This window comes from Coregonus clupeaformis, chromosome 6 (assembly GCF_020615455.1).
Source record: "Coregonus clupeaformis isolate EN_2021a chromosome 6, ASM2061545v1, whole genome shotgun sequence".
NCBI lineage: Eukaryota > Metazoa > Chordata > Actinopteri > Salmoniformes > Salmonidae > Coregonus > Coregonus clupeaformis.
Genome location: NC_059197.1, coordinates 19,870,111 through 19,896,231, shown reverse-complemented (window position 1 = coordinate 19,896,231; position 26,121 = coordinate 19,870,111). Strand labels below are relative to the sequence as shown.

The following is a 26,121-nucleotide window of genomic DNA, read 5'->3' as shown; positions in this document are numbered from 1 at the left end:
AGACACAAACACATCTTACTGATAAGCACACACTCCAAAACTGACACACACATACACACACTGCATTATCTCCAGTGCTCAGACATGGACCCAAAAGCCCATTGTGCTGGGGGACAAAACCCTTCCCTTTATGACAGAAAAGATAACAGTTTAATAGCTCAGTGTTCTAGCAGGAAACCACAGAGGAAATAAAAATAGGAAGACTGCTACATTGAACCTTACATGACAAAAGATCATTACAGTGATGGTTCTGCAGCCACCGCCACCTTAATATAGAAACCCTCATCTGTAACTGACTGGATGGAGGGGGGATGGAGGGGTGAGGGGATGAGGGAGGGATGCTTCATCATAATGCTTAATGAGAACTGATAATGGATTGTCAGAAGGGGGAGGGGGTGAAGGTAGGGGTGATGCTAATATTAACCCTGTACACACACACACACACACACACACACACACACACACACACACACACACACACACACACACACACACACACACACACTATACATGAGGACCCACTAAATTCCACAGCAGTTCTCCTCTCTCCTTTCTATCTCTCTCTCTATCCCTCCATCCTAAAGGAGAGAGCACTGCTAATTTCCACCCAAACCGTCTCTATAGACTATAAGGAGCCTTTAGGTTGGAATGACCCTCTCCCCTCCTCCTTCTCTCATTCTCTCTGTCTTTCTCTACCTCTCCCCTCCCCAGTACAGACCCTGTCCTCCATACTAATCATTGGCTTTTTGCTTCCTGGATGAACAGACGGTGTTTGTCTTCTCCTTCTGTATCTCTCTCTCTCTCTCTCTCTCTCTCTCTCGCTCTCTCTCTCTCTCTCTCTCTCTCTCTCTCTCTCTCTCTCTCTCTCTCTCTCTCTCTCTCTCTCTCTCTCTCTCTCTCTCTCTCTCTCTCTCTCTCTCTCTCTCTCTCTCTCTCTCTCGCTCTCTCTCTCTCTCTCTCTCTCTCTCTCTCTCTCTCTCTCTCTCTCTGTCTCTCTCTCTCTCTCTCTCTCTCGTCTCTCTCTCTCTCTCTCGCTCTCTCGCTCTCTCTCTCTCTCGCTCCTCTCTCTCTCGCTCTCGCTCTGTCTCTGCTCTCTCTCTCCTCTCTCTCTCTCTCTCTCTCTCTCTCTCTCTCTCTCTCTCTCTCTCTCTCACGCTCGCTCGCTCGCTCTCTCATCTTCTTCTTTACTAGTTGTAAATTCATATTATCACCAAATTGATCACACAAGCACAAGTGCATTAATACACTTACTGACACACTCACATGCACACACTCCTCCAGTTGTTCTCTTTCCCTCTCTCTCTCTCTGTTTCTCTGTGTAATCATTTAGTGCCATGCCACTCCTCCAAAAATAACACTGATAATTAATTTCCATTGTGAAATGATTCGTCAGTAGATGGACTGGCATTCATATTTCACCCCGTGTCGATCCCTTTGCTCGCCCATGTGACCTTCATTAGTCAGAGAGAGAGCGAGAGAGGGGGGAGGGATTATGGTTAACTTAATTACTGTTTGCAAATGTTTGAAAGCAACATGTGAATACAGAGTGAAACATTATAAAACACAGACCCTAGATCAAGGCCACTTCTTAATTATAGGGTTAGAAAACAAGCTCTGTCAAATCCCTAAGAAAGTCCCATAAACAGATCTGGGACCAGCAGTGTTAGGCTCACTGCCATGGTAACTAACTACACATCCAACAGTCAGTTCACTTGATATCTTGACTAAACCAAGTTGAAGTTGGACTTCCTAACTTCCCAGCCCTTTTGAAAAGAGAATAAGACCTCAGGAGTTCAGATAGCTAGTTCACTCAATGTCAATGGGTTAGCAGTGACTGCAAACTATAATTAGGATTTAATCACTTAGCTACAGCCACCACAGACAAACACTATTATTGATTTCCCCAAAACAAAACAATTTAAACAATTTAGTGCTGTCATTAATTGCAACACCAAAGTCAACTCAGTCCCTTCAAACCTAGTCTCTTCTCACAGCTGCTTTATCTGACAGTATACCCATGAGTTTGGTAAAGTGAGAGTACTTCAGACCACCCTTTCTCTCTCTGTCCCAGGACCCCCGACGGCGCCGCTCCACCTCATCTCCAACGTCAATGAGACGTCGGTCAACCTGGAGTGGAGCACCCCTCTCTCCTCTGGCGGACGCCAGGACCTCAGCTACAACGTGGTGTGTAAACGTTGCGGGCCCGAGGGGACACGGTGTCAGCCCTGTGGGAACGGGGTCCACTTCAGCCCCCAGCAGCTGAGCCTCAGGGCCACCAAGGTGTCTATCAATGACCTGCAGGCTCACACCAACTACACCTTTGAAGTCTGGGCTGTTAACGGGGTCTCCCAGCAGAGCCCTGGACCTGAGCAGGCCGTGTCGGTGACGGTCACCACCAACCAGGCCGGTGAGTTGGGGTTGGGGTTGGTTGGGGGGAGATGTGTGTGGGTGGGGAGAGAGAGATGCTGGAGACTGTTGTTTTTGGTTGTGTTGTCTTGGTAAAGGCTGAGATGTGCTTTGAATGTTTGCATATCCGTGCCTTTTTATTTTATTTTAAGGGGAATGGGGAATCAGGCAACATTTCCATTCTAATGAATTGTATTGATTTGGTTAGGCTTAATTAAGTTGTTGTGGTCTGTTGGGTAGGAGAGTGTGTGTGTGTGTATTGTTCCAGTGGGGCGGGATCATGAATACCACGCCTGGCCCTCTACAACCACTCTAGAGCTCTCTGCTTCTCTGCCTGGTGATGCACTGAAAGGCCCCTGTTGTTTTGTTGTTCGGCCATTTTTTCTCCAGTTGTTGTGCAAATGTGTTTTATGGCTGTGGCCTTTCCTTTCCCCTGATAGATGATTATTACATATGGTTTTACTACGGTGCTCTTGGGTGGCGGGCTAAGTACCTTTTTGTGTTGTTGATTTGATCACTGATTTCCATCCCTGGGAAGAGAATATCTCTTTCTGGTTAGGACAGTGACGGGGAGATTCTGACTGGCTATTTAAGGAAATGATTGCTTGATTAAACTGGTCTGGGGAGAAAGGGGAGATTAATGGATCTAGAGCTGCTGTGAAACCAGTTGTCCTGCGAGAGAAACGTTGGAGTTGTTAGTTAGGCTGATTCTCTCTCTCTCTCTCTCTCTCTCTCTCTCTCTCTCTCTCTCTCTCTCTCTCTTTCTTTCTCTCTCTCTCTCTCTCTCTCTCGCTCTCTCTCGCTATCTCTCTCTCACACACACACACACACACCCACATACATTAATATCCCTGTGTGTAGCTCTGGGGTGAACGCCTCACTTGAAATAGTAAGATATATAAATGATGTTGCCTTTGGCTCATCAATGAAGCATGTTTCACAACTGTTCTCCATTCTCTAATACTTACATTAAGTTGGCCCTCCGCAGCTGGAGGCATTGGGAGTGTGTGTGCTTGTGTGGTCATGCTTGTGCGTGCGTTTGAGGCAAAAATGTCTGCGTGTGCAGGTTCTTTTGTGTGATGTGTAGAATGTGTGTGTGATTGTGTGTGTGTGTGTGTTAGTTAGAGAATGCATGTGCATATGTGTGTGTGTGTCTGAAAAGTGTGTGTGTGTGTGTGTGTGTGTGTGTGTGTGTGTGTGTGTGTGTGTGTGTGTGTGTGTGTGTCTGAGAACATATGTGTGTGTGGATTGAAGAGAATAGCACCAGAGTGATTGGATTTCTCCCCTAATACTCAGTAGCGGTTTTCAGAGCTCTAGTTTCACCCCCTGTAATCAAGACAGTCATCTGTGGCTGTCCCTCTCTCTATATCACCCCCATCCAGACACAGTGGATTACACATTTATTATGATAGATTTAGTATGATATGCTCTGTGAAAAGCCACTTGGGCCACCGCCCTTGATCAAGACTCAGGTTTCTGTAAGGAAGAGTGCAGAGGGGGGGAGAGATTCCTAATTTCACCATGAACAATCCCCCTCGTAAATCAGACGGGCTGTAACCCCTTCACCCCTCTGGATGAAGAAAGGGGTGTGTGTAGGGTTGAGGGGTGGCGGTCAGGGTTTTGGAAGGATGTCCAGCTTTGTGCCGACCCCAGGCGGTAAATGGATGTTTTGAAAGTTTATGAGATCCAGAATCTTTGGTCTACATCTTGTGTGTGTGTGTGTTTGGCTGTGTGTGTGTGTATGTGTGTGTGTGTGTATGTCTCAATGTGATCCTTGGTGTTGTGTTTGTCATTGTGTGTGTGTGTGTGTTTCCATCACTATACTGAATCGGGCATGCATGTGGAGACGGGACCGTGGGTGGAAGGAAACGTTATTGGGGATCTCGTATGGGGGAAATGTTTTCTCAACGCCCTGAAAAACAGCTCCCACTTCGCCATTTCTTCCCTCTGCGGCAGCAAATCAAGTGATTCTAATCTGGTAACCAGACTCCAATATGGCACCCACATGTGCTCCACAACCTTTGTTTCTTTAATGTCAAACCATAATCCACCACATATTCTCCCAACCACACGATCTGACCACAGCTGGTCCAGTTACCTGAATACCTCAGAACGAACATGTTCACAAAGACAAAATCAAACTCATATTTTTCCTATCTTTCTTTCTTTCTCTCTCTCTCTCTCTCTCTCTCTCTCTCTCTCTCTCTCTCTCTCTCTCTCTCTCTCTCTCTCTCTCTCTCTCTCTCTCTCTCTCTCTCTCTCTCTCTCTCTCTCTCTCTCTAAGACAAACTAACTCACTCAACCAACTCTTTCTCACTGTGACATACAGACTCAGAAAGTAGCTCAAAAGTAGCAAGCTCAACAAACTTACCCACAAAGACATTTCCATCCACCCAGGGAGCAAACATTCAACCAATCTCAGTGTGTTTGTTGCTCGTTCCCAGCTCTACTAATGTGTCTCTGCTAGCTAATATAAGCATGGGCTGCTGTGTACCATTGAGTTTCTCCACTGTCTGTGAGAGATAATGTGAATATGTGTGTTTTTCTGTGTGTTTACATCTGTCTGTTGGTATAATGAGTTTGTGTGTGTGTGGGGTGTGTGTGGTGTGTGTGTGTGTGTGTGGGGTGTGTGTGTGTGTGTGTGTGTGGGGTGTGTGTGTGTGTGGGGGGGGGTGTGTGGGGTGTGTGTGGGTGTGTGCCCTCCCACGTGCATGCATGCTTGGGTGTGAGTGAGTGTTGCGGCGGGCGAGCTGTGAAGGAGTTTTTGGAGCACATTATTGGGAAATGAGATCTGAATATTCATTGCTGTTCCACTTAGTATTCCACGAGCGTTTTAGCCCACGCTTTCAGGAGGCTGTAAGACATTACAGATCTGCCCCACATTCAGCTCTGTGTACAGACAGCTAGTTTACAATGTTATTCTCCAATCGAGCCCTGCGGTTACATCTCTAATCTCCTGCATCGCCTGTGTTAGTTTGATCCTTTCCGTGTGTTTGGCGTGTGATAGGGACTCAACATGTGTGTGAGTGTAGGCTTACATGTGTCTTATGTATGTGTGTGTGTGTGTGTGCGCTCGCGTGCATGAATGTGTGTGTTTTATATCTCCTCTTAAACTTGTCCCTGATTGATAGAACAGTGTGTGTCCTTCCATTGTAACCATCGCCTCCTCTATACCGAGCCTCAGAAGGTACCACTTACAGAATCACTCATCTTTAACTTCACATTAGCCTTGGGAAAAAATACAACAAGAGGACCAGAACACGATTAAATCGCCATATCTGTCATCTTTGGAGAAAAGATGGATGTGTGGATTACCTAAGGGGAATGGGCCGGGTGACCCTTTGGGTTTCTTTCTGGTCGGGAGTGTCCCTGGCCACCCCCGTGGGACCCTTCAAATTGGGTCTGGCTGCCAGGCGCTCTCCAGTAAGATTGATCTGAGGGTTACAAATGGCTGCCGTTCTAATTGTTTAACAGAGACGCAACACTTTAGCCCGACCGGCAGGATGACACAACCCAGGGAAATCTATTTACTGCCACTCGCTCTGAGAGCTGTCTGTACACCCTTCCCCTACCCTGTTCCAGACCCATCGCCCCCCTCCAATCCCCACCGCCCCCACCACTGAAACCTAACCCATCGGTGGTGCTTGGATTCCAGGCCTGGTTGAACTCAATCCCTCTCTAAAAGCCTGGTTGTGTTAGCGTTAGCGTGAACACTAGCCTCCCGGGACAGTAACCCCTTGACTGGTCAGGGGGAATAGAATGTATATAATGTCACAAATAATTCAATCATAATCGAGGATGGGGGTTGCCTCATTAATCACAGCAGTGTAATTGTTTAAAAGGCAGCAGCAGGTAGACTGTGTAGGATAGCAAGGTTACAGTAGCCAGAGTCACAGGTCAGAGATTCACTTAGCCTCTACAGTAGACCTACTCTAGCTAACTCTAAATGGAAGACTGTAGGCTACCGAAACATCAGCAACAACGTTTTGCCAGCGATTGTGTTTTAGCTTTGTGATATAATATAAGTTAGCCCACATGCTCCTTGTAAAAAAGGTCAGCGTAGAGCCCTGCCCTGTCTGAAGAAGTATTTTAACTCCACCATCCAGCTCTACCTGACGTGTGTGTGTGTGTGTGTGTGTGTGTGTGTGTGTGTGTGTGTGTGTGTGTGTGTGTGTGTGTGTGTGTGTGTGTACTCTGCCTGCCTGTCTGTTTGTCTGTGTGATCCTCTGTCTATAATTGTATTTCTCTGTCCTTGAGTGTGTGCTGGTCTTTTTGTAGCCTCCGCCTCTGCATTTGTCAGTTCTTTCATATCAGTAAGTGGATGTATTTTTTTACAGACAATGATATCCATACAGATGATGTGTCTCTGTAGTGTCGTCTGTGCCTGACTCCCGACCCAATTTGTGTGTTGTCAGTCTCTGAGAAAGAGGTTTGATATTTTGAGCGACTGGGGAGGGAGTGAGTGTGAGCTGTTATCTGTGTTTTAACCTTCACATGTTAAAGCGGTAACAAAGACAAAGAGCAGCTGGTTGAAATACTGTCTCATCATGGGCTGCTGTAGAATGGGCTTTAGATAATGATCTCTGTCTACGTTTAATAAAAAACTATTGATTGGCTCCCTTGAAGACAAGAAGACAGAGTAGCAACAGCAAGGGAGCAGGGGAGACGTCATAGCAACGTAGTGGTTTTCCAGGGTGACTGGAGAATCTTAGGGATTGGCGGGACAGGAAGTGAGATAGCTTAGCTTGGAGCATCTGCTGTGTGGAGAAGAAGGGAGATGGATCTGAAACTAGCCTTGAAGCCGTAGGCATTGGGATGGATTGTTTTTATGTTTTCCAACTGTTTGTCTTAGCAATAGAGCTTCACCATTGGACTACTTAGCTTTAGCACTGTAGCCGTAGCCATTTAGCTATACAGCGCCTAAGCCCTTTGACTGGGAGCCAAGCTGACAGACAGACGGAGTTGATTGCCTCATGGCATGGTCTGGTGTTTGACTTTCTCAGAAAGAGCAATAGGAAAGAAACAGAAACAGACTTAGTGTCTCAAAGGGTCAAAACAACAAGACAGAAAAGGTCAATGCTAAAATCTCTCTCTTTTTCTCTTTTCTTTCTGTCCATAGCCCCGTCTCCCGTCAACTCCATCCAGGCCAAAGACATTACCAGACACACCATCTCCCTGGCCTGGCAGCAGCCTGAGAAAGCCAACGGGGTCATCCTGGAGTACGAGGTCAAATACTACGAGAAGGTGAGGTGGGAAATGCAGTTCTCTGGGAAATGCAGTTTTTTCCCTTAGGCTTCAAAATAACATTGAACTTGACAGGTTGAGAATTCTCCATTTTTATGAACAGTGAAAAGGTGACAACCCGACACTGTAGCCTTTCACGGAGCTGAAGTAAGAGCCTTTGACATGCCAGGAAAACCACCTCAACTATTTTCATCCCTCTCTCTCCTTCAGGACCAGAATGAGAGGAGTTATCGCATCATCAAGACGTCGTCTAGGAACACTGACATCAAAGGCCTGACCCCTCTGACCTCCTACGTGTTCCACGTGCGCGCTCGCACCGCCGCCGGCTACGGAGAGTTCAGCGCTCCCTTCGAGTTCATGACAAACTCTGGTGAGTGGGGAGCTACCTTGACAGCATCGCACAAATCACTGTGATGATGTCATAGTGACACAGAGCAAGTGACAACATGTGTTCAGTTTTAGCACGCGCTACCCTCTTACATCTTTCTCACAGCTTCTGACATGTTGGAACATGAATGTTATAGTCATAGTGTCAGATACTGATATCACTTGTTTTAATATATCTGAATAACACCTAAATAACCTCATAAAATTATAAAACATTCAACAAACATTCAAACTCATAAGCATAAAAATGACTGTTATGAACAGTCCTATGTCATCTGATCTCCCCTGTCATGTGGGCAGGATGACGTCTGTTCTGTCCTATAGTGAAACCTTCTAGGCACAGGTGTCTCTTTGTGATGAGATAGAGATAGAGATAGAGATAGAGATATAGATAGAGATAGAGATAGAGATAGTGACCCATGATAATTACACGCTGAAGCACACAGCTCTTTGCTGGGTGGACTGGTACTGCATTGTGTCTCAATGGGGACTCATAAAATTGAGGATAGGGAACAGGGACAAATACTCTGGGCCACACACAGAGGGAGAGAGTAAGGAGAGGAGGTTAATGATGATGGCCAATAGAACATGTACTGTAGGTTTTAAGTCTCTGGACCTGATCAGACTGAATGAAATTGACGTTACTCTGTCTCCGTCCACCCACTCTTTCTCTACCTCTCCTTTTTCTCTCTCTCTTTCTCACTGCATTTGTATTCCTCTCACTTTTCACTCCCCTGTCTTCTCCTCCTCTTTCTTCTCCCTCCCTCCTTTTCTCTCTCTCTCTCCCTTCTTCCCTTCCTCTCATATTCAGTTCCAGCTCCTATCATCGGAGATGGGACTAACTCCACAGTGTTGCTGGTGTCTGTGGTGGGCAGTGTTGTTCTCCTCCTCATCCTCATCAGTGCCTTCGTCATCAGCAGGAGGTGAGACTCTCATCCCCCTCTCTCTCTCTCTCTCTCTCTCTCTCTCTCTCTCTCTCTCTCTCTCTCTCTCTCTCTCTCTCTCTCTCTCTCCCTGCCTCTATCTCTCTCTCTCTCCCTGCCTCTCTCCCTGCCTCTCTCTGTGCCTCTCTCTCCCTGCCTCTTTCTCTCTCTCTCTCTCTCTATCTCTCTCTCTCTCTCTCTCTCTCTCTCTCCCTATCTCTCTCTCTCCCTCTCTCTCTCTCTCTCTCTCTCTCTCTCTCTCTCTCTCTCTCTCTCTCCATGATGAGAATGTCTTGCTTGGCAGCTGCAGAGTCAGGCTCTAAAAAGTGGCTGTCACAATAAGTGCACGCACACACACACGCACACACAGCCCCAGTCAGTGATGTGTAGCCACATGATTGATGGTGTGACAGCTGAAGAGATGTAATCAGCGACCCTCGCTCCTCTTCTCCCACTCCATCGCCTCTTTCCTCTCTCCCCCTCTCCTCCCTCCATCTCGATCCCTCTATCTCTCGCTGTGGCTGTAATATGGGGCGGTAGTTCGTTTCTGTGAGAGCGAGAGAGAGAGAGAGAGAGAGAGAGGCAGCAGGTGGATTTGCAGTGAACCAATCAGAGGTTGTTAACCAGTGAGCAGTAGAGCAGGACAAAGCAGTGACACACAGATGGGATTTCATGCAGATGGGGTCTCTCTCTTCACGCTTTAACCACGCTCTGTCTTTTACTGGCCTGTGTGTGTGTGTGTGTGTGTGCACTCCTGTGTGATTGCACACTTCTATATGTATGAGAGAGAGAGTGAGGGTGCTGGAGAGGGGAATGTTTGTGTGTGTGTGTTTATTTATTTATTTTTTATTTTACATTTAACTAGGCAAGTCAGTTAAGAACAAATTCTTATTTACAATGACGGCCTACACCGGCCAAACCTGGACGACGCTGGGCCAATTGTGCACCGCCCTATGGGACTCCCAATCACGGCTGGTTGTGATACATCCTGGAATCGAACCAGGGGGTCTGTAGTGACGCCTCAAGCACTGAGATGCAGTGCCTTAGACCGCTGCGCCACTCGGGAGCCAGAGTGTGTGTGTGTGATTGCGGCTCTTCCAGCCAAGCAGGTGGCCGTCTTTGATTCATATTCATTTACGGTAACTGTCTGTCATTGTGTCTTGACCATCCTGAGGGGAGGGGTGAGTGGGTAGCGCTCTGCGTGGCTCATAGAGCTGTTTAACAGTCATTAAAAGGACAGAGAGCCACATTGTCATGTTTAAAAGTGATTAGTGCAACATTGTCCTGCACATCTGGTGGTCTGAGACAGCCAGTGAACACATCAATAATAACACCATGGACTTGCTCTGTGGTACTGAACCTAGCTAACCACGTCGGCCATGTTGTTTCTGTCCCCAGAAGGAGTAAGTACAGCAAGGCCAAGCAGGATGCTGATGAAGAGAAACACCTACACCAAGGTAGACCACTCACTGTACTCATCCTATGCTAGTAGCAACGTTCACTGATGAGCGACACCATTCATTATTTCATTGTTGCCAGAAGGGCCTCTGAAAATATTATGAAATTGGTTAATAGAGAAATAAAAAAAGTATGTGGTAAAAAAATGTGGATTAAATGTGTATTCCAAAAGTAATGCCATATACAGTGGGGGAAAAAAAGTATTTAGTCAGCCACCAATTGTGCAAGTTCTCCCACTTAAAAAGATGAGAGAGGCCTGTAATTTTCATCATAGGTACACGTCAACTATGACAGACAAATTGAGAAAAAAAAATCTAGAAAATCACATTGTAGGACTTTTAATGAATTTATTTGCAAATTATGGTGGAAAATAAGTATTTGGTCACCTACAAACAAGCAAGATTTCTGGCTCTCACAGACCTGTAACTTCTTCTTTAAGAGGCTCCTCTGTCCTCCACTCGTTACCTGTATTAATGGCACCTGTTTGAATTTGTTATCAGTATAAAAGACACCTGTCCACAACCTCAAACAGTCACACTCCAAACTCCACTATGGCCAAGACCAAAGAGCTGTCAAAGGACACCAGAAACAAAATTGTAGACCTGCACCAGGCTGGGAAGACTGAATCTGCAATAGGTAAGCAGCTTGGTTTGAAGAAATAAACTGTGGGAGCAATTATTAGGAAATGGAAGACATACAAGACCACTGATAATCTCCCTCGATCTGGGGCTCCACGCAAGATCTCACCCCGTGGGGTCAAAATGATCACAAGAACGGTGAGCAAAAATCCCAGAACCACACGGGGGGACCTAGTGAATGACCTGCAGAGAGCTGGGACCAAAGTAACAAAGCCTACCATCAGTAACACACTACGCCGCCAGGGACTCAAATCCTGCAGTGCCAGTCGTGTCCCCCTGCTTAAGCCAGTACATGTCCAGGCCCGTCTGAAGTTTGCTAGAGTGCATTTGGATGATCCAGAAGAGGATTGGGGAGAATGTCATATGGTCAGATGAATCCAAAATAGAACTTTTTGGTAAAAACTCAACTCGTCGTGTTTGGAGGACAAAGAATGCTGAGTTGCATCCAAAGAACACCATACCTACTGTGAAGCATGGGGGTGGAAACATCATGCTTTGGGGCTGTTTTTCTGCAAAGGGACCAGGACGACTGATCCGTGTAAAGGAAAGAATGAATGGGGCCATGTATCGTGAGATTCTGAGTGAAAACCTCCTTCCATCAGCAAGGGCATTGAAGATGAAACGTGGCTGGGTCTTTCAGCATGACAATGATCCCAAACACACCGCCCGGGCAACGAAGGAGTGGCTTCGTAAGAAGCATTTCAAGGCCTAACCAGTCTCCAGATCTCAACCCCATAGAAAATCTTTGGAGGGAGTTGAAAGTCTGTGTTGCCCAGCGACAGCCCCAAAACATCACTGCTCTAGAGGAGATCTGCATGGAGGAATGGGCCAAAATACCAGCAACAGTGTGTGAAAACCTTGTGAAGACTTACAGAAAACGTTTGACCTGTGTCATTGCCAACAAAGGGTATATAACAAAGTATTGAGAAACTTTTGTTATTGACCAAATACTTATTTTGCACCATAATTTGCAAATAAATTCATTAAAAAATGTGATTTTCTGGAATTTTTTTCTCATTTTGTCTGTCATAGTTGACGTGTACCTATGATGAAAATTACAGGCCTCTCTCATCTTTTTAAGTGGGAGAACTTGCACAATTGGTGGCTGACTAAATACTTTTTTTCCCCACTGTAACATTTATGACAGTATTCTCCAGTGAAAACCTATTGACAAGATAAATACATTAATATTATTTTAATGAAATATAACTCTGAAATAAGAGTTATTACACCAATCTAACAGAGACATTGGATGGAGAGATGAGGAATGAAAGGATAAAGGAGAAGAGAGAGGTGAAAGAGAGGAAGGCAGTATAAATGAAGAACAGAGGGGGCTCTACTGGTCAGAATGCATTAACCTTCCCTTTTCTCTCCTCCTTTCTCTCAGGAGTGAGGATATACGTAGACCCCTTTACCTACGAAGACCCCAACCAGGCTGTCCGAGAGTTTGCCAAGGAGATCGACGCTTCCTGTATTAAGATTGAGAAAGTAATTGGTATCGGTACGGACTGGACTTACTAATGCACATACTTTTACTATGTCCACATGACCGTTCTTTCAGACTGGTAATATTTGGCCAGACTCATTGGGTCAATAGAGCAATAAAATGACTTGGAAGGGAAAATATAATGTTCCTGTTTTCCCCTGCCTGCCAGTGGAAAAAGTCAGCCGGTGACCAAATAATAGAAAAGAATCAATAGCCATTTCCCTCTCTCTTGCTCTCTTTCTGCTCGACTGAGAAGGAGGGAATGGGGATCAGAGGGGGTCGATCAATGATTAAAGTACAGCCCCCCTTCCCACCCCCACCTGTTCCCTTCTTTCCCTCTACTAGAAATAAGTGTGTGGTACCTGTTATTAGGTATTTTCTTGACCATGTTAAAAAAGTGAAAATGTATGAGTATGTATTTTCTTGTGAGTTTGATAAGGTGTGTGTGTGTTTTATAATAAGGTGTGTATGTGTGTTCCAGGTGAGTTTGGGGAGGTGTGCAGCGGTCGTCTGAAGATGCCAGGGAAGAGGGAGATCTGTGTGGCCATTAAGACCCTGAAGGCGGGATACACCGACAAGCAGAGGCGGGACTTCCTGTCTGAGGCCAGCATCATGGGCCAATTCGACCATCCAAACATCATTCACCTGGAGGGAGTGGTCACCAAGTGTAAGTAGGCTCCTGATTGGAGGATTTGTAGCTAAATTACAATCATTTCAAATGATTTAAAAGGTATATTTTAAATAAATATGAGTAAATCAAAGTATTGTGGAGCTGATAATATAGAAACCCAATCATATACTCTATATTTTTCCTATGGACAACATAAAATGTGAGGAGACAAAATAAACAAGCTCAGATAAAGACTCTCTGTAAATCATTACAAACCACGTCTGTGGTTTTGGGTGAGTTTGGAGATAGCAAGGGCGGGAGGGGGGGTCGTTCACATCCCAGCCCTGTTACCCAGAGGTCAGTGGGTAGGGCTGGGGGTGGTGTGGGTCTGGACATGGAGCCCATCCTGGGAATCCCCAGGTGGTTGGAGTCCAGATGGAACAGGTCTGATGCAGGTCGGCTACAGGGGCTAATGTGTCCTGCGCTGTAGCTAGCTCATTAATCATGGTGTCAGCTATAAATGTGTTTGGGGTTAGAGAGTGATACCCTATCTGCAGGACAGACCCTGTACTGCCGCCACACCAGACGCTGGCTTCTTACCCCTTCACCCCTTCTTGTTTAGAGTGTGTGTTGGGGGAGGGGGGTGTACGTTTGGGAAACTAGTAATGCATTGTGTGTGTTTGTGTTTGAGAGAGAGAGTTTGTATTGATGTCATACTGGTTTAGCGTTTTATTTATACATGTATTTTACTATGAATGTGTGTCTGTTCACCTTTGATTAGGTACGTGTGTGTTAGTGTTACCTCAGAGTCCCAGTTATCTTGGCTGTTGGCTGGTTAGATGGACAGACTGGTTTAATGAATTGTGACAGAACAGCCAGCCCCATCTGTCCTCTTCTCTAGGAGATAAGACCAATCACAGCCAGCCATTCAGTCTGCACAGCCACAGCCTAACACGACTGAACCATACACACCACAGACCTGATCACTTATCACACATCAGACCTCTCAACGGAGAGAGAGAACCCAGAGAGGAGAAGGAGGAAGTGGGAGAAAGAGAGAGGTAGGGGAAGGGAGCAGCGAAGGGAATCAGAGATAAAGGAAGGAAATAAATAGGAGATGAGCAGGAGAGAGAGGATGCGATTGAGAGATAGAGAGAAGTAGGATAAAAAATGTGAGAGGGAGTGAGATTAGGAGAGAGGAGAGCGCAGGAGAGGGGTATAGTGGGGGGTAGAACCATATCCGCAGGAAGTAGGGTTGCTGAGGGTGCTGCAGCACCCCCTGAAAATCACAAGGAAATAATAATTTTACAAACGTTTTCGGGATAATTTCCCCCCCCACCAAATTAGTGCACTAGGTCTTTAATTACTCCAGTATACGCGGAGTGAAGCAAAATACGCATCAGCAGTAAAAAAAGAAATCACACCCCCACCCCTAAACATCTTGTCGTGACCATGGGTAGAGCGATTGAGACAGGCTGAAAGACAAACAGACACGGAGAAAGAGATGAAGATAATGAGTAAATGAGATACCAAACTGGAAACACAAATAGATTTTATACAAATAGAAAGTTTAAGCGAGGAGAGGACTGCATCCAATATCCTTCTCCTTCCCTCTCCCCTTCCTCCAGTCTTTGTAATGACAAAAAGCTTGATGCCCGTTTCTCTGCAATTAGTCCTTCACACTTGAGTGTGTCGGTGGAATCTATTAAGAATCCATTATTTGAATTTGAATCCCTCCCTATTCCAATCTAGTTAAAAGGGACTTCCATCTCGCCTCAGTACGGCAGCACTGCATGTCCAAGAGGCCAATTAAGTCTTATTAATTATTGATGAAGACTAAATATGCACTAAATACACAAATAGGCTAAAATCAGAGACTCAGAGCTGAGCCAGTATAGCCTGTCATCTTGGCCCTTTATTTATTTTTTCTTAGCGTCACTCTGACATAATTAAAAACCCTGGCCATCCATCGTTAGTCGTTAAAACACTTTGAGGCTTCCCAGCTTTCCTTTAGGAAATGCCGCATTTAAATTCCCACATTTACATAATGTAAGCGCTGCTAAATTAGAAAGGATCCTTTTATAGAAAAATAAGGAAATAAAGAACGCTCCAGTGAGGGTTAGTAGCATGCCTCTTTGTGTTCTCCCAGCAGCGTCTGCTCTCTATAATAACGTTCCCCTAACATTACCTCAACGTTATCCAAACATTATTTTATACGTTGTCCTCTACCCTTCCCTAGCCATTGTTTTGGCAGGTGATAATCGGCCTATTGGCGGGGCCCCTGCCCAGAGTTCATTGCCAAAGGCGGTGGGGCGTATTCAGTAAACAAGATATTAGCATGCAAATAGGCTGGGAGGAAGAGGGCTGGGCTGAGAAGGGGCGAGCTGAGGGTCGTAGGTCAGACGCTCCTCAGACTTGGTTGGTGAGCTGTCAATCAGCGGCGGCCCGGGGGCAGCAGGGGAGAACAAAACAGAACAAAGATGGTTGACAAAGAGGCTCCCCTCTCAAGTTGAACTCCACTTCCTCCTTGGGGCGTTGCTAAAGCCCTGTAAGTCATGGATCGGCAATCACGCGCCGCACAGAGCCGTGACTGACAGCCTCTTGGCAATCAGATCGGTCCAATGCAGCGTTGGAGAACTTCACCTTTAGACCCTGAAACTACTAACTACTTTACTCACTGGAATTAGACACTAATAACTATGAAACACTCTAATAACTCTCAAATATGTGAGGAAATGTAGCTCTAATAACAGTTAAAATGTGAGTATGTAATGTACATGTTTTAAGTCATTCATAATCATAGCACAGTAGGTAACAATTCCAAGAGGAGTTAAAAGTAAACTCTTCGGTATGTGTTTGATGTATGGCTGGTTAGGCACCATCTTGCTAGTGCTATGGGACAACCACACTCCGCCTCCATCTCTCCCCCCGCCTCCCCTCTACCCCTGCCTCCCCTCTCCCCCCTCCTCCCCTCTACCTCCCAGAGCCACACAAAGACACAAACCTTCACAGAACCACCAGGGAATCTCCCTCCTGCTGAAAGAAAGAGACAGACGCTCCCACGAGAGAGAGGGAGAGAGAAAGAGAGAGAGAGATGGGAGGACAAAGGGCAGAAAGTAGTGACAGGGATGGAGAGTGACATGGAAAAAGAGAAAGTGTGAGAGGGAGAAAGAAATGAGAGAGGATGTGGAGAGTGACAGAATGTACATAACTTTGGCATGAAAGGGGGAAAGGAGCAGAGAGAAAGGTGAATGACATAAATAGACAGATTGTCATAGATGAATAGAAATTGTGTGTGTATCTACAGTGCCTTCAGAAAGTATTCATACCCCTTGACTTATTCCACATTTTGTTGTGCTAAAGCCTGAATTCAAAATGTATTCAATATATTTTTTCTCTCACCAATCTACACACAAAACCCCCTAATGACAAAGTGAAAACATGTTTTTTAGAAATGTTAGCAAATTTATTGCAAATAAAATACAGAAATATCTAATTTACATAAGTATTCACACCACTGAGTCAATTATTTGTAGAAGCACCTTTGGCAGCGATTACAGCTGTGAGCCTTTCTGGGTAAGTCTCTAAGAGCTTTCCACACCTGGATTGTGCAACATTTGCCCATTTATTATTTTCAAAATACTTCAATCTGTCAAATTGGTTGTTGATCATTGCTACACAACCATTTTCAGGTCTTTCTATAGATTTTCAAGTAGATTTAAATCAAAACTGTAACTCGGCCATTCAGGAACATTCACTATTTTCTTGGTAAGCAACTCCAGTGTAGATTTGGCCTTGTGTTTTAGGTTTTTGTCCTGCTGAAAGTTGAATTAATCTCCCAGTGTCTGGTGGAAAGCAGACTGAACCAGGTTTTCCTCTAGGATTTTGCCTGTGCTTAGCGCCATTCCGTTTCTTTTTTATCCTTAAAAACTCTCCAGACCTTAACAATTACAAGCATACCCATAACATGATGCAGCCACCACTATGCTTGAAAATATGGAGAGTGGTACTCAGTAATGTGTTGAATTGGATTTGCCTCAAACATAACACTTTGTATTCATGACAAAAATGTAATTGCTTTGCCACATTTTTAGCAAACAGGATGCATGTTTTGGAATATTTTCCTTCTGTACAGGCTTCCTTCTTTTCACTCTGTCGATTAGGTTAGTATTGTGGAGTAACTGCAATGTTGTTGATCCATCCTCAGTTTTCTCCTATCACAGCCATTAAACTCTGTAACTGTTTGGCCTCATGGTGAAATCCCTGAGCAGTTTCCTTCCTCTCCGGCAACTGAGTTATGAAGGACGCATGTATCTTTGTAGTGACTGAGTGTGTTGATACACCATCCAAAGTGTAATTAATAATTTCAACATGCTCAAAGGGATATTCAATGTCTGCTTTTTTCTTTTTTTAAATCTACCAATAGTTGCCTTTGCGAGGCATTGGAAAACATCCCTGGTCTTTGTGGTTGAATCTGTGTTTGACATTCACTGCTTGACTGAGGGACCTTACAGATAATTGTAGGTGTGGGGTACGGAGATGAGGTAGTCATTCAAAAATCATGTTACACACTATTATTGCACACAGAGTGAGTCCATGCAACTTGTTATGTGACTTGTTAATCACATTTTTTATCCTGAATTTAATTAGGCTTGCCATAATAAAGGGGTTGAATACTTATTGACTCAAGACATTTCAGCTTTCATTTTAAACGAGTTTGTAAACATTTTGAAAAAACATAATTCCACTTTGACATTATGGGGTATTGTGTGTAGGCCAGTGACAAAAAAGTATACATTTAATCAATTTTAAATTCAGGCTGTAAAAAGTCTAGGGGTGTGAATACTTTCTGAAGTGACTGTAACGTTATGTGCACATTTCTTGCATATTTGCTCATTAGTTTACTTGATTGTGTGTGTGTGAGTGTGTGTGGGTTGGTGTTATGTTACAGTAGAGATCCCTCTCTGTGTGTAGAGTAAGTGGGAGACATGAGGACACACTGTTACACTGAACTAATTAAATTACTACGGGACTGAGACTAATGGTGTACCCCCCACACACACACACACACCCAACATACACCACACACACACACACACACACACACACACACCCCTGAGAAGCACTGCTCTCCTCTTGCGTTGGGCAGTGATGTGCATAATTTACCTCCATAATCATCTGCCTTTCATTTTCTCTCCTCTCTCCCTTTCTCTCTCTCTCCCTCTCCCTCCCTCTCCCTCCCTACCTCCCTCCCTCTCTCCCTCTCTCTTTCTTCAGGTAAACCAGTGATGATTATCACAGAGTACATGGAGAATGGTTCGCTGGATGCATTTCTGAGGGTAAGTGATACAGTGTGTGTGTGGATTCAACTCTGTGTGTGGTATGTGTCTGCTTGCGTATGTTCAGAACTCTAGCTTGACTATTACAGCCGTTATCCGCTTAATGAATGTCAAACAAGCAACATCATCAAGATTATGATTACTTACTCTACTCTACAATCATCATCACATCCTGCCACTGCATACAAACATTACCTAACATGATTTGTTTGTTTGCTTCTCTAGAAGAATGACGGGCGTTTCACGGTGATCCAGCTGGTGGGCATCTTGCGTGGCATCGCGTCGGGCATGAAGTACCTGTCTGATATGAGCTATGTCCACAGAGACCTGGCTGCACGCAACATCCTGGTCAACAGCAACCTGGTGTGTAAGGTGTCTGACTTCGGCATGTCACGAGTACTGGAGGACGACCCCGAGGCTGCATACACCACCAGGGTAAGAGTGTGTGTGTGCACAAGTTTGTGTGTGTGTGTGGCTGTAGTGTTAATCAATTTCAGCATTTTATGCTTGTATGTATCTATGTATTTGGTACAGTGTGAGCGATACTTACAGCCTGTTACCTGTCAATCACAGGGAGGGAAGATCCCCATTCGCTGGACAGCCCCAGAGGCCATCGCCTACAGGAAGTTCACCTCGGCCAGCGACGTGTGGAGCTACGGCATCGTCATGTGGGAAGTGATGTCGTATGGGGAGAGGCCATATTGGGACATGAGTAACCAGGATGTAAGTCTACAATAAGAACATATTCAGGTTTAAAACGTAAAATAATAATTATGTTATGTCATTATAAAAAGTATTATCTGTGCAATTACAGCTGTACAATTTTCATGATTCCATCCTATTATTCAATTATAAAAATTGTAATCTAGCTCACAGTCTACCGTCAACCCTAACCTCTAACCTTTGCCCTCTCTCCCCCCAGGTGATCAAGGCCATAGATGAGGGGTACAGGCTTCCCCCACCCATGGACTGCCCCGTGGCACTGCACCAGCTGATGCTGGACTGCTGGCAGAGGGAGAGGGGCGACAGGCCCAAGTTTGGCCAAATCGTCAACATGCTGGACAAACTGATCCGGAACCCCAACAGCCTGAAGAGGACTGGAGGAGAGACCACACGGTGAGACAGGGATTTCCTGGTTTATTCACTATTATTGGAATGTGTGTAATCAGTACTGTTTTATATACTTCCATACAACATTAACTGAATGGTACACCTTGTAAAATACAGTATGCGTTCTAATAGAGTTGAGAATTACAATGGTAGCTAGCAGTATGTAATAAAAAGCCCCCTTTAAATAGGAGCCATTACTCCTAGGAAGACTTATGTGTGTTTATAGACCCAGAACTAGTCGGGGAGGGAAGTCTTTTCCACTTTAACACAGGGAGAGAGGGAGAGAGAGGGCGAGAGATGGGGAGAAGGGGAGAGAGAGTCCTAGAGGAGTAATTAGTGGAACTGAATCCCATGAACAGCTTTTACAGTTAAAGAAGGGGGAGGGATGTTCTACAGGGGTGGGGGTGGGGAGGGGGTGTAGCAACATATCAAATCCACATACTGGTTCCATGGCTCAGGGTGGTAGAGATGGAGAAAGACGCTCAAAGCACCACAGTATTTCACAACAACTTTCGCAACAAAGTAAGGGGCCTGTGTACTACCCCAGAGCTCCCCCCACCCCACCCTGACCCCTCCAACAGTCCCCAGCCCCCCCCAGCCAGACCAAAGTGGCGCTTGAACCCAGCAGCCCAAGCCTTTCAGCCAACACCTGTTAAATTATGGAGGAGGGGAGGAGGGGAGGAGGGGAGGAGGGGAGCAGTGGAGTGGGACCGTAGTGAGCGTGCTCAATCCCTCACCTCGGCCACACCAGCCCTGGGTAAATATTTGATGGCAGACATCGTTGTGAAGGAGGGATGGAGGGATGGAAAAGGAGGGGGAATGTAGTTCTCTGTTGGTGTGTGCCTTTAAAGAACGACATGAGTCATGATGAATATCTGCATGCTGGGGGAGAAGCAGTGTGAGGTTAAAGCCACAGTGTGTGTTGTTAATGTTTTCTATTTAAATAAGGATTAACTAACCGTGTCAGTGACACCAGGGAGAAACTGTGTTTCACTTGGCTTCTGTCTTGGAGGACAAATAGAGATGGGAGGCATGCTAGCGCTTAGTTTGACTAACCTGCTGATTCCATCAGAAAAAATATGTGACAGAAAGATAGAAGAGAGGCTGAAGAATTACAGTTCCTTTTTCAAAGTCTCAGGGTAGACTGTAGTTCACATGTGCCTGGCCCCTGGGATAGGCTAATGTCAGATGATGAAAAACATCACTACCCATAAGGCCAGAGGGCACCGTGTCTCTCCCTCCTCCTCAGGTCCTGATTTAATTGGTTGAGTAACAGGTGAGGGGATGTAAGAAACAAGAGCAGTGCCATTCTAATCCATCAGTTTCTTACTGCCAAGTCATTTGACAACAGTTTCTCAAAATGGTGGTTTAGGTAGCTTGATACACAGTTAGTGGGTTGAGGCTTATTCATTTCGGTCAATGGGTGAAGATTGTAGTTATAAAAAAAATAAAGTATTTATTTATTTGGTGGGTCAAAAGAAAACATACTAAAGATTTAGGTGGGTTAGACAACAGAAAGGTTTAGGTACTGTTGCTTTAATATAGTGGAAGTTGTCTGGATGTAGACTGACCCTCTCCCACTCCATCCCTCTCTGTCCCCAGACCCAGTACCACCCTCCTGGAGCCGGTCAGCCCGGAGGTGGCCTCGGCCCTGGGCTCTGTGGAGGACTGGCTGCAGGCCATCGGCATGGAGAGATACAGTGACAACTTCACCGCAGCAGGATACACCACCCCAGAGGCTGTGGTTCATATGACACAGGAGTGAGTTATGCTTGGTTTACTCAGCATCCAGGAGAGACTTGTCTGACTTTTTTACTCAGTTATATAAGGTTGGGTTGGCACCTAGAGAGGCTGTTTAATCTAACATATGAATCAGAAAGCTATCATAGTTTGTCTTGGTTCCTAATGTTTTCTTTCCTCCTCTTGTTAAAACAGGGACATGGGCCGAATTGGAATCTCCTCAGCTTCACACCAGAATAAAATCCTGACCAGCGTCCAGGGAATGCTCTCCCAAATGCAACAGATGCAAGGCAGAATGGTTCCGGTCTGATCCAGGAGAAGGAAACAACTTAATTTCTTACGGATAATAAAAATAAAATATAAAAAGACAAATTAACAATCAAATTGTTTACCTCATCCATGCACTTTAAATTGGATTTAAAAGAAGAAGAGAAGAACAAGAAGAAGAAAAGTGGGAAAAAAATGCACTTTTTATCAGACATTAGACCTTGCCCTTTTGAGAACGGGATATTTTTCTGTCCAAGCGGCTCTGGGAACGGGAAGGACGGAAAGCTTTTCCGAGAGGCCAACTGGAGTGCCTTCAATGGTCTGGAAGGAATTCAGAGGGGATCGCTCCTCTGGGCAAGAGTAATGTTTCTGGAAAGTTCTGTCTGGAATACCCACAGAGCAGGGTTTTGTCCCGTAACTGTGTTCTGTTCTGTGTGTATGAATTGTTCTCTGTGACTCGCTGCCATACCCTCCATTGTCTTTCTCAGCTGGATCCATTCGAACACCAACAGACAAAATGGAGGATTCCAACCTCGAGATAAACACTGATGTTCTGAATCTGAGGTTGAGGGAGGGATGGATGGAGGAGGGAGGGGAAGGGAGTTCTGTGTTTTGCTCTGTTCTGGTCTTGTTTTGTCCCAGAATGGGCTGTTTTGTTGCCCTCAGGACATTAAGCATTTTTCTCAGAATGTCTTTGATCTAAAGAGGTGCATTCCTACCCCTTGTCCTCCCAAACCACCATCTCACCCCTCCTCAAACATTTTATTTGGATCATCTTTCATCACCCCCTTTGGATTACAGCCCGTCCCCCTGGGTCTGATTATTGCTCTATGTTCTTTGACGGACAGCTGTTTGGACCAGTTTGATTCTTACTGTGTATTTGTTTCCTGAACATGGAACTGAGAGCAAAGGAGTATGGGATTTATTTGGACACAACTGTGCACTACTGCGGAGAGATGGATATGTAACAAAACAACAACGACATCAAAATAAACAAGAGAAAACATGCTGGACATTATTCAATCATCAATCACCATGGTAAGGATCTATAAACGACCCTTCCCTTAGTTATTTTAGTCAAGTTATCGTTACTCATTGTGTATTTATTCCTTGTGTAATTTTTTTAAACAATTACTTCTCTTTTTACCTCTCTGCATTGTTGGGAAGGGTCCATACGTAAGCATTTCACTGTTAGTCTACACCTGTTGTTTCCCGAAGCATGTGACAAATAACATTTGATTTGATTTGAATTGATTTGATTTCTATTTGACGTATCTTTGTTGGCATTAACACAACAAACAAACAAACTATTAACTATAAAACACTATAGTATGTGAGCTTATTCAGGTCTGAGCTGGATCATTATGTACAGTGCATTCACAAAGTATTCAGACCCCTTGACTTTTTCCACATTTTGTTACGTTATTCTAAATTGGATTAAATAAAAACATGTCCTCATCAATCTACACACAATACCCCATAATGACGAAGCAAAAACAGGGTTTTAGACATTTTTGAAAATGTATAAAAAATAAAAAACATAAATAACTTATTTACATACAGTTGAAGTCGGAAGTTTACATACACCTTAGCCAAATACATTTAAACTCAGTTTTTCACAATTCCTGACATTTAATCCTAGTAAAAATGCCCTGTCTTAGGTCAGTTAGGATCACCACTTTATTTTAAGAATGTGAAATGTCAGAATAATAGTAGAGAGAATGATTTATTTCAGCTTTTATTTCTTTAATCACATTCCCAGTGGGTCAGAAGTTTACATACACTCAATTAGTATTTGGTAGCATTGCCTTTAAATTGTTTAACTTGGGTCAAACATTTCAGGTAGCCTTCCACAAGCTTCCCACAATAAGTTGGGTGAATTTTGGCCCATTCCTCCTGACAGAGCTGGTGTAACTGAGTCAGGTTTGTAGGCCTTCTTGCTCGCACACGCTTTTTCAGTTCTGCCCACAAATGTTCTATAGGATTGAGGTCAGGGTTTTGTGATGGCCACTCCAATACCTTGACTTTGTTGTCCTTAAGACATTTTGCCACAACTTTGGAAGTATGTTTGGGGTCATTGTCCATTTGGAAGACCCATTTGCGACCAAGCTTTAACTTCCTGACTGATGTCTTGAGATGTTGCTTCAATATATCCACATAATTTTCCTTCCTCATGATGCCATCTATTTTGTGAAGTGCACCAGTCCCTCCTGCAGCAAACCACCCCCACAGCATGATGCTGCCACCCCCGTGCTTCACGGTTGGGATGGTGTTCTTTGGCTTGCAAGCATCCCCCTTTTTCCACCAAACATAACAATGGTCATTATTGCCAAACAGTTCTATTTTTGTTTCATCAGACCAGAGGATATTTCTCCAAAAAGTATGATCTTTGTCCCCATGTGCAGTTGCAAACCATAGTCTGTCTTTTTTATGGCGGTTTTGGAGCAGTGGCTTCTTCCTTGCTGAGTGGCCTTTCAGGTTATGTCGATATAGGGCTCGTTTTACTGTGGATATAGATACTTTTGTACCTGTTTCCTCCAGCATCTTCACAAGGTCCTTTGCTGTTGTTCTGGGATTGATTTGCACTTTTCGCACCAAAGTACATTCATCTCTAGGAGATTCCTGAGCGGTATGACGGCTGTGTGGTCCCATGGTGTTTATACTTGCGTACTATTGTTTGTACAGATTAACGTTGTACCTTCAGGCATTTGGAAATTGCTCCCAATGATGAACCAGACTTGTGGAGGTCTACAATTTTCTTTCTGAGGTATTGGCTGATTTCTTTGGAATTTCCCATGATGTCAAGCAAAGAGGCACTGAGTTTCAAGGTAGGCCTTGAAATACCTCCACAGGTACACCTCCAATTGACTCAAATAATGTCAATTAGCCTATCAGAAGCTTCTAAAGCCATGACATCATTTTCTGGAATTTTCCAAGCTGTTTAAAGGCACAGTCAACTTAGTGTATGTAAACTTCTGACCTACTGGAATTGTGATACAGTGAATTATAAGTGAAATAATCTGTCTATAAACAATTGTTGGAAATATTACTTGTGTCATGCACAAAGTAGATGTCCTAACCGACTTGTTTGTTAACAAGAAATTTGTGGAGTGGTTGAAAAACGAGTTTTAATGACTCCAACCTAAGTTTATGTAAACTTCCGACTTCAACTGTAAGTATTCAGACCTTTTGCTATGAGACTCGAAATTGAGCTCAGGTGCATCCTGTTTCCATTCATCATCCTTGAGCTGTTTCTACAACTTGATTGGAGTCCACCTGTGGTAAATTCAATTGATTAGACATGATTTGGAAAGGCACACACCTGTCTATATAAGGTCCCACAGTTGACAGTGCATGTCAGAGCAAAAACAAAGCCATGATGTCGAAGGAATTGTCCATAGAGCTCCGAGACAGGATTGTGTTGAGACACAGATCTGGGGAAGGGTACCAAAACATTTCTGCAGCATTGAAGGTCCCTAAGAACACAGTGGCCTCCATCATTCTTAAATGGAAGAAGTTTAGAACCACCAAGACTCTTCCTAGAGCTGGCCGCCCGGCCAAACTGAGCAATCGGGGGAGAAGGGCCTTGGTTAGGGAGGTGACCAAGAACCCGATGGTCACTCTGACAGAGCTCCAGAGTTCCTCTTTGGAGATGGGAGAAACTTCCAGAAGGACAACCATTTCTGCAGCACTCCTCCAATCAGGCTTTTATGGTAGAGTGGCTAGACGGAAGCCACTCCTCAGTAAAAGGCACATGACAGCCCGCTTGGAGTTTGCCAAAAGGCACCTAAAGGACTCTTAGACCATGAGAAACAAGATTCTCTGGTCTGATGAAACCAAGATTGAACTCTTTGGCCTGAATGCCAAGCGTCACGTCTGGAGGAAACCTGGCACAATCCCTACAGTGAAGCATGGTGGTGGCAGCATCATGCTGTGGGGATGTTTTTCAGCGGCAGGGACTGGGAGACTAGTCAGGAAGGAGGGAAAGATGAACGGAGCAAAGCACAGAGAGATCCTTGATGAAAACCTGCTCCAGAGTGCTCAGGACCTCAGACTGGGGCGAAGGTTCACCTTCCAACAGGACAACAACCCCAAGCACACAGCCAAGACAACGCAGGAGTGGCTTCGTGACAAGTCTCTGAATGTCCTTGAGTGGCCCAGCCAGGGCCATCTCTGGAGAGACCTGAAAATAGCTGTGCAGCGACACTACCCATCCAACCTGACAGAGTTTGAGAGGATCTGCAGAGAAGAATGGGAGAAACTCCCAACTGCCAAGCTTGTAGCATCGTACCCAAGAAGACTCTAATCTGTAATCGCTGCCAAAGCTGCTTCAACAAAGTACTGAGTAAAGGGTCTGAATACTTATGTAAATGTGATATTTCAGTTAAAAAATATATATAAATTAGCTAAACATTCTAAAAACCTGTTTTTGCTTTGACATTATGGGGTATTGTGTGTAGATTGATGAGGGAAAAAACAATTTAATCAATTTTAGAATAAGGCTGTAACGTAA

At 44.7% G+C, this 26,121-nt stretch overlaps 1 protein-coding gene across 1 annotated transcript in view; it reads left to right on the top strand.

Annotated features, from left to right (window-relative positions):
- LOC121567702 (ephrin type-A receptor 4) overlaps positions 1–26,121 on the top strand; it is a 60,411-nt gene that overhangs the window by 31,345 nt on the left and 2,945 nt on the right. Inside the window, exons 5-17 of the mRNA XM_041877927.2 lie at positions 2,072–2,407; positions 7,526–7,650; positions 7,861–8,020; positions 8,849–8,960; positions 10,359–10,417; positions 12,444–12,557; positions 13,024–13,209; positions 18,430–18,491; positions 18,717–18,926; positions 19,065–19,214; positions 19,414–19,607; positions 21,204–21,362; positions 21,537–22,646. Of these exons, the coding sequence (XP_041733861.1) occupies positions 2,072–2,407; positions 7,526–7,650; positions 7,861–8,020; positions 8,849–8,960; positions 10,359–10,417; positions 12,444–12,557; positions 13,024–13,209; positions 18,430–18,491; positions 18,717–18,926; positions 19,065–19,214; positions 19,414–19,607; positions 21,204–21,362; positions 21,537–21,651 (1,982 nt within the window). The 3' untranslated portion in view covers positions 21,652–22,646. The remainder of the gene's footprint in view (positions 1–2,071; positions 2,408–7,525; positions 7,651–7,860; positions 8,021–8,848; positions 8,961–10,358; positions 10,418–12,443; positions 12,558–13,023; positions 13,210–18,429; positions 18,492–18,716; positions 18,927–19,064; positions 19,215–19,413; positions 19,608–21,203; positions 21,363–21,536; positions 22,647–26,121) is intronic.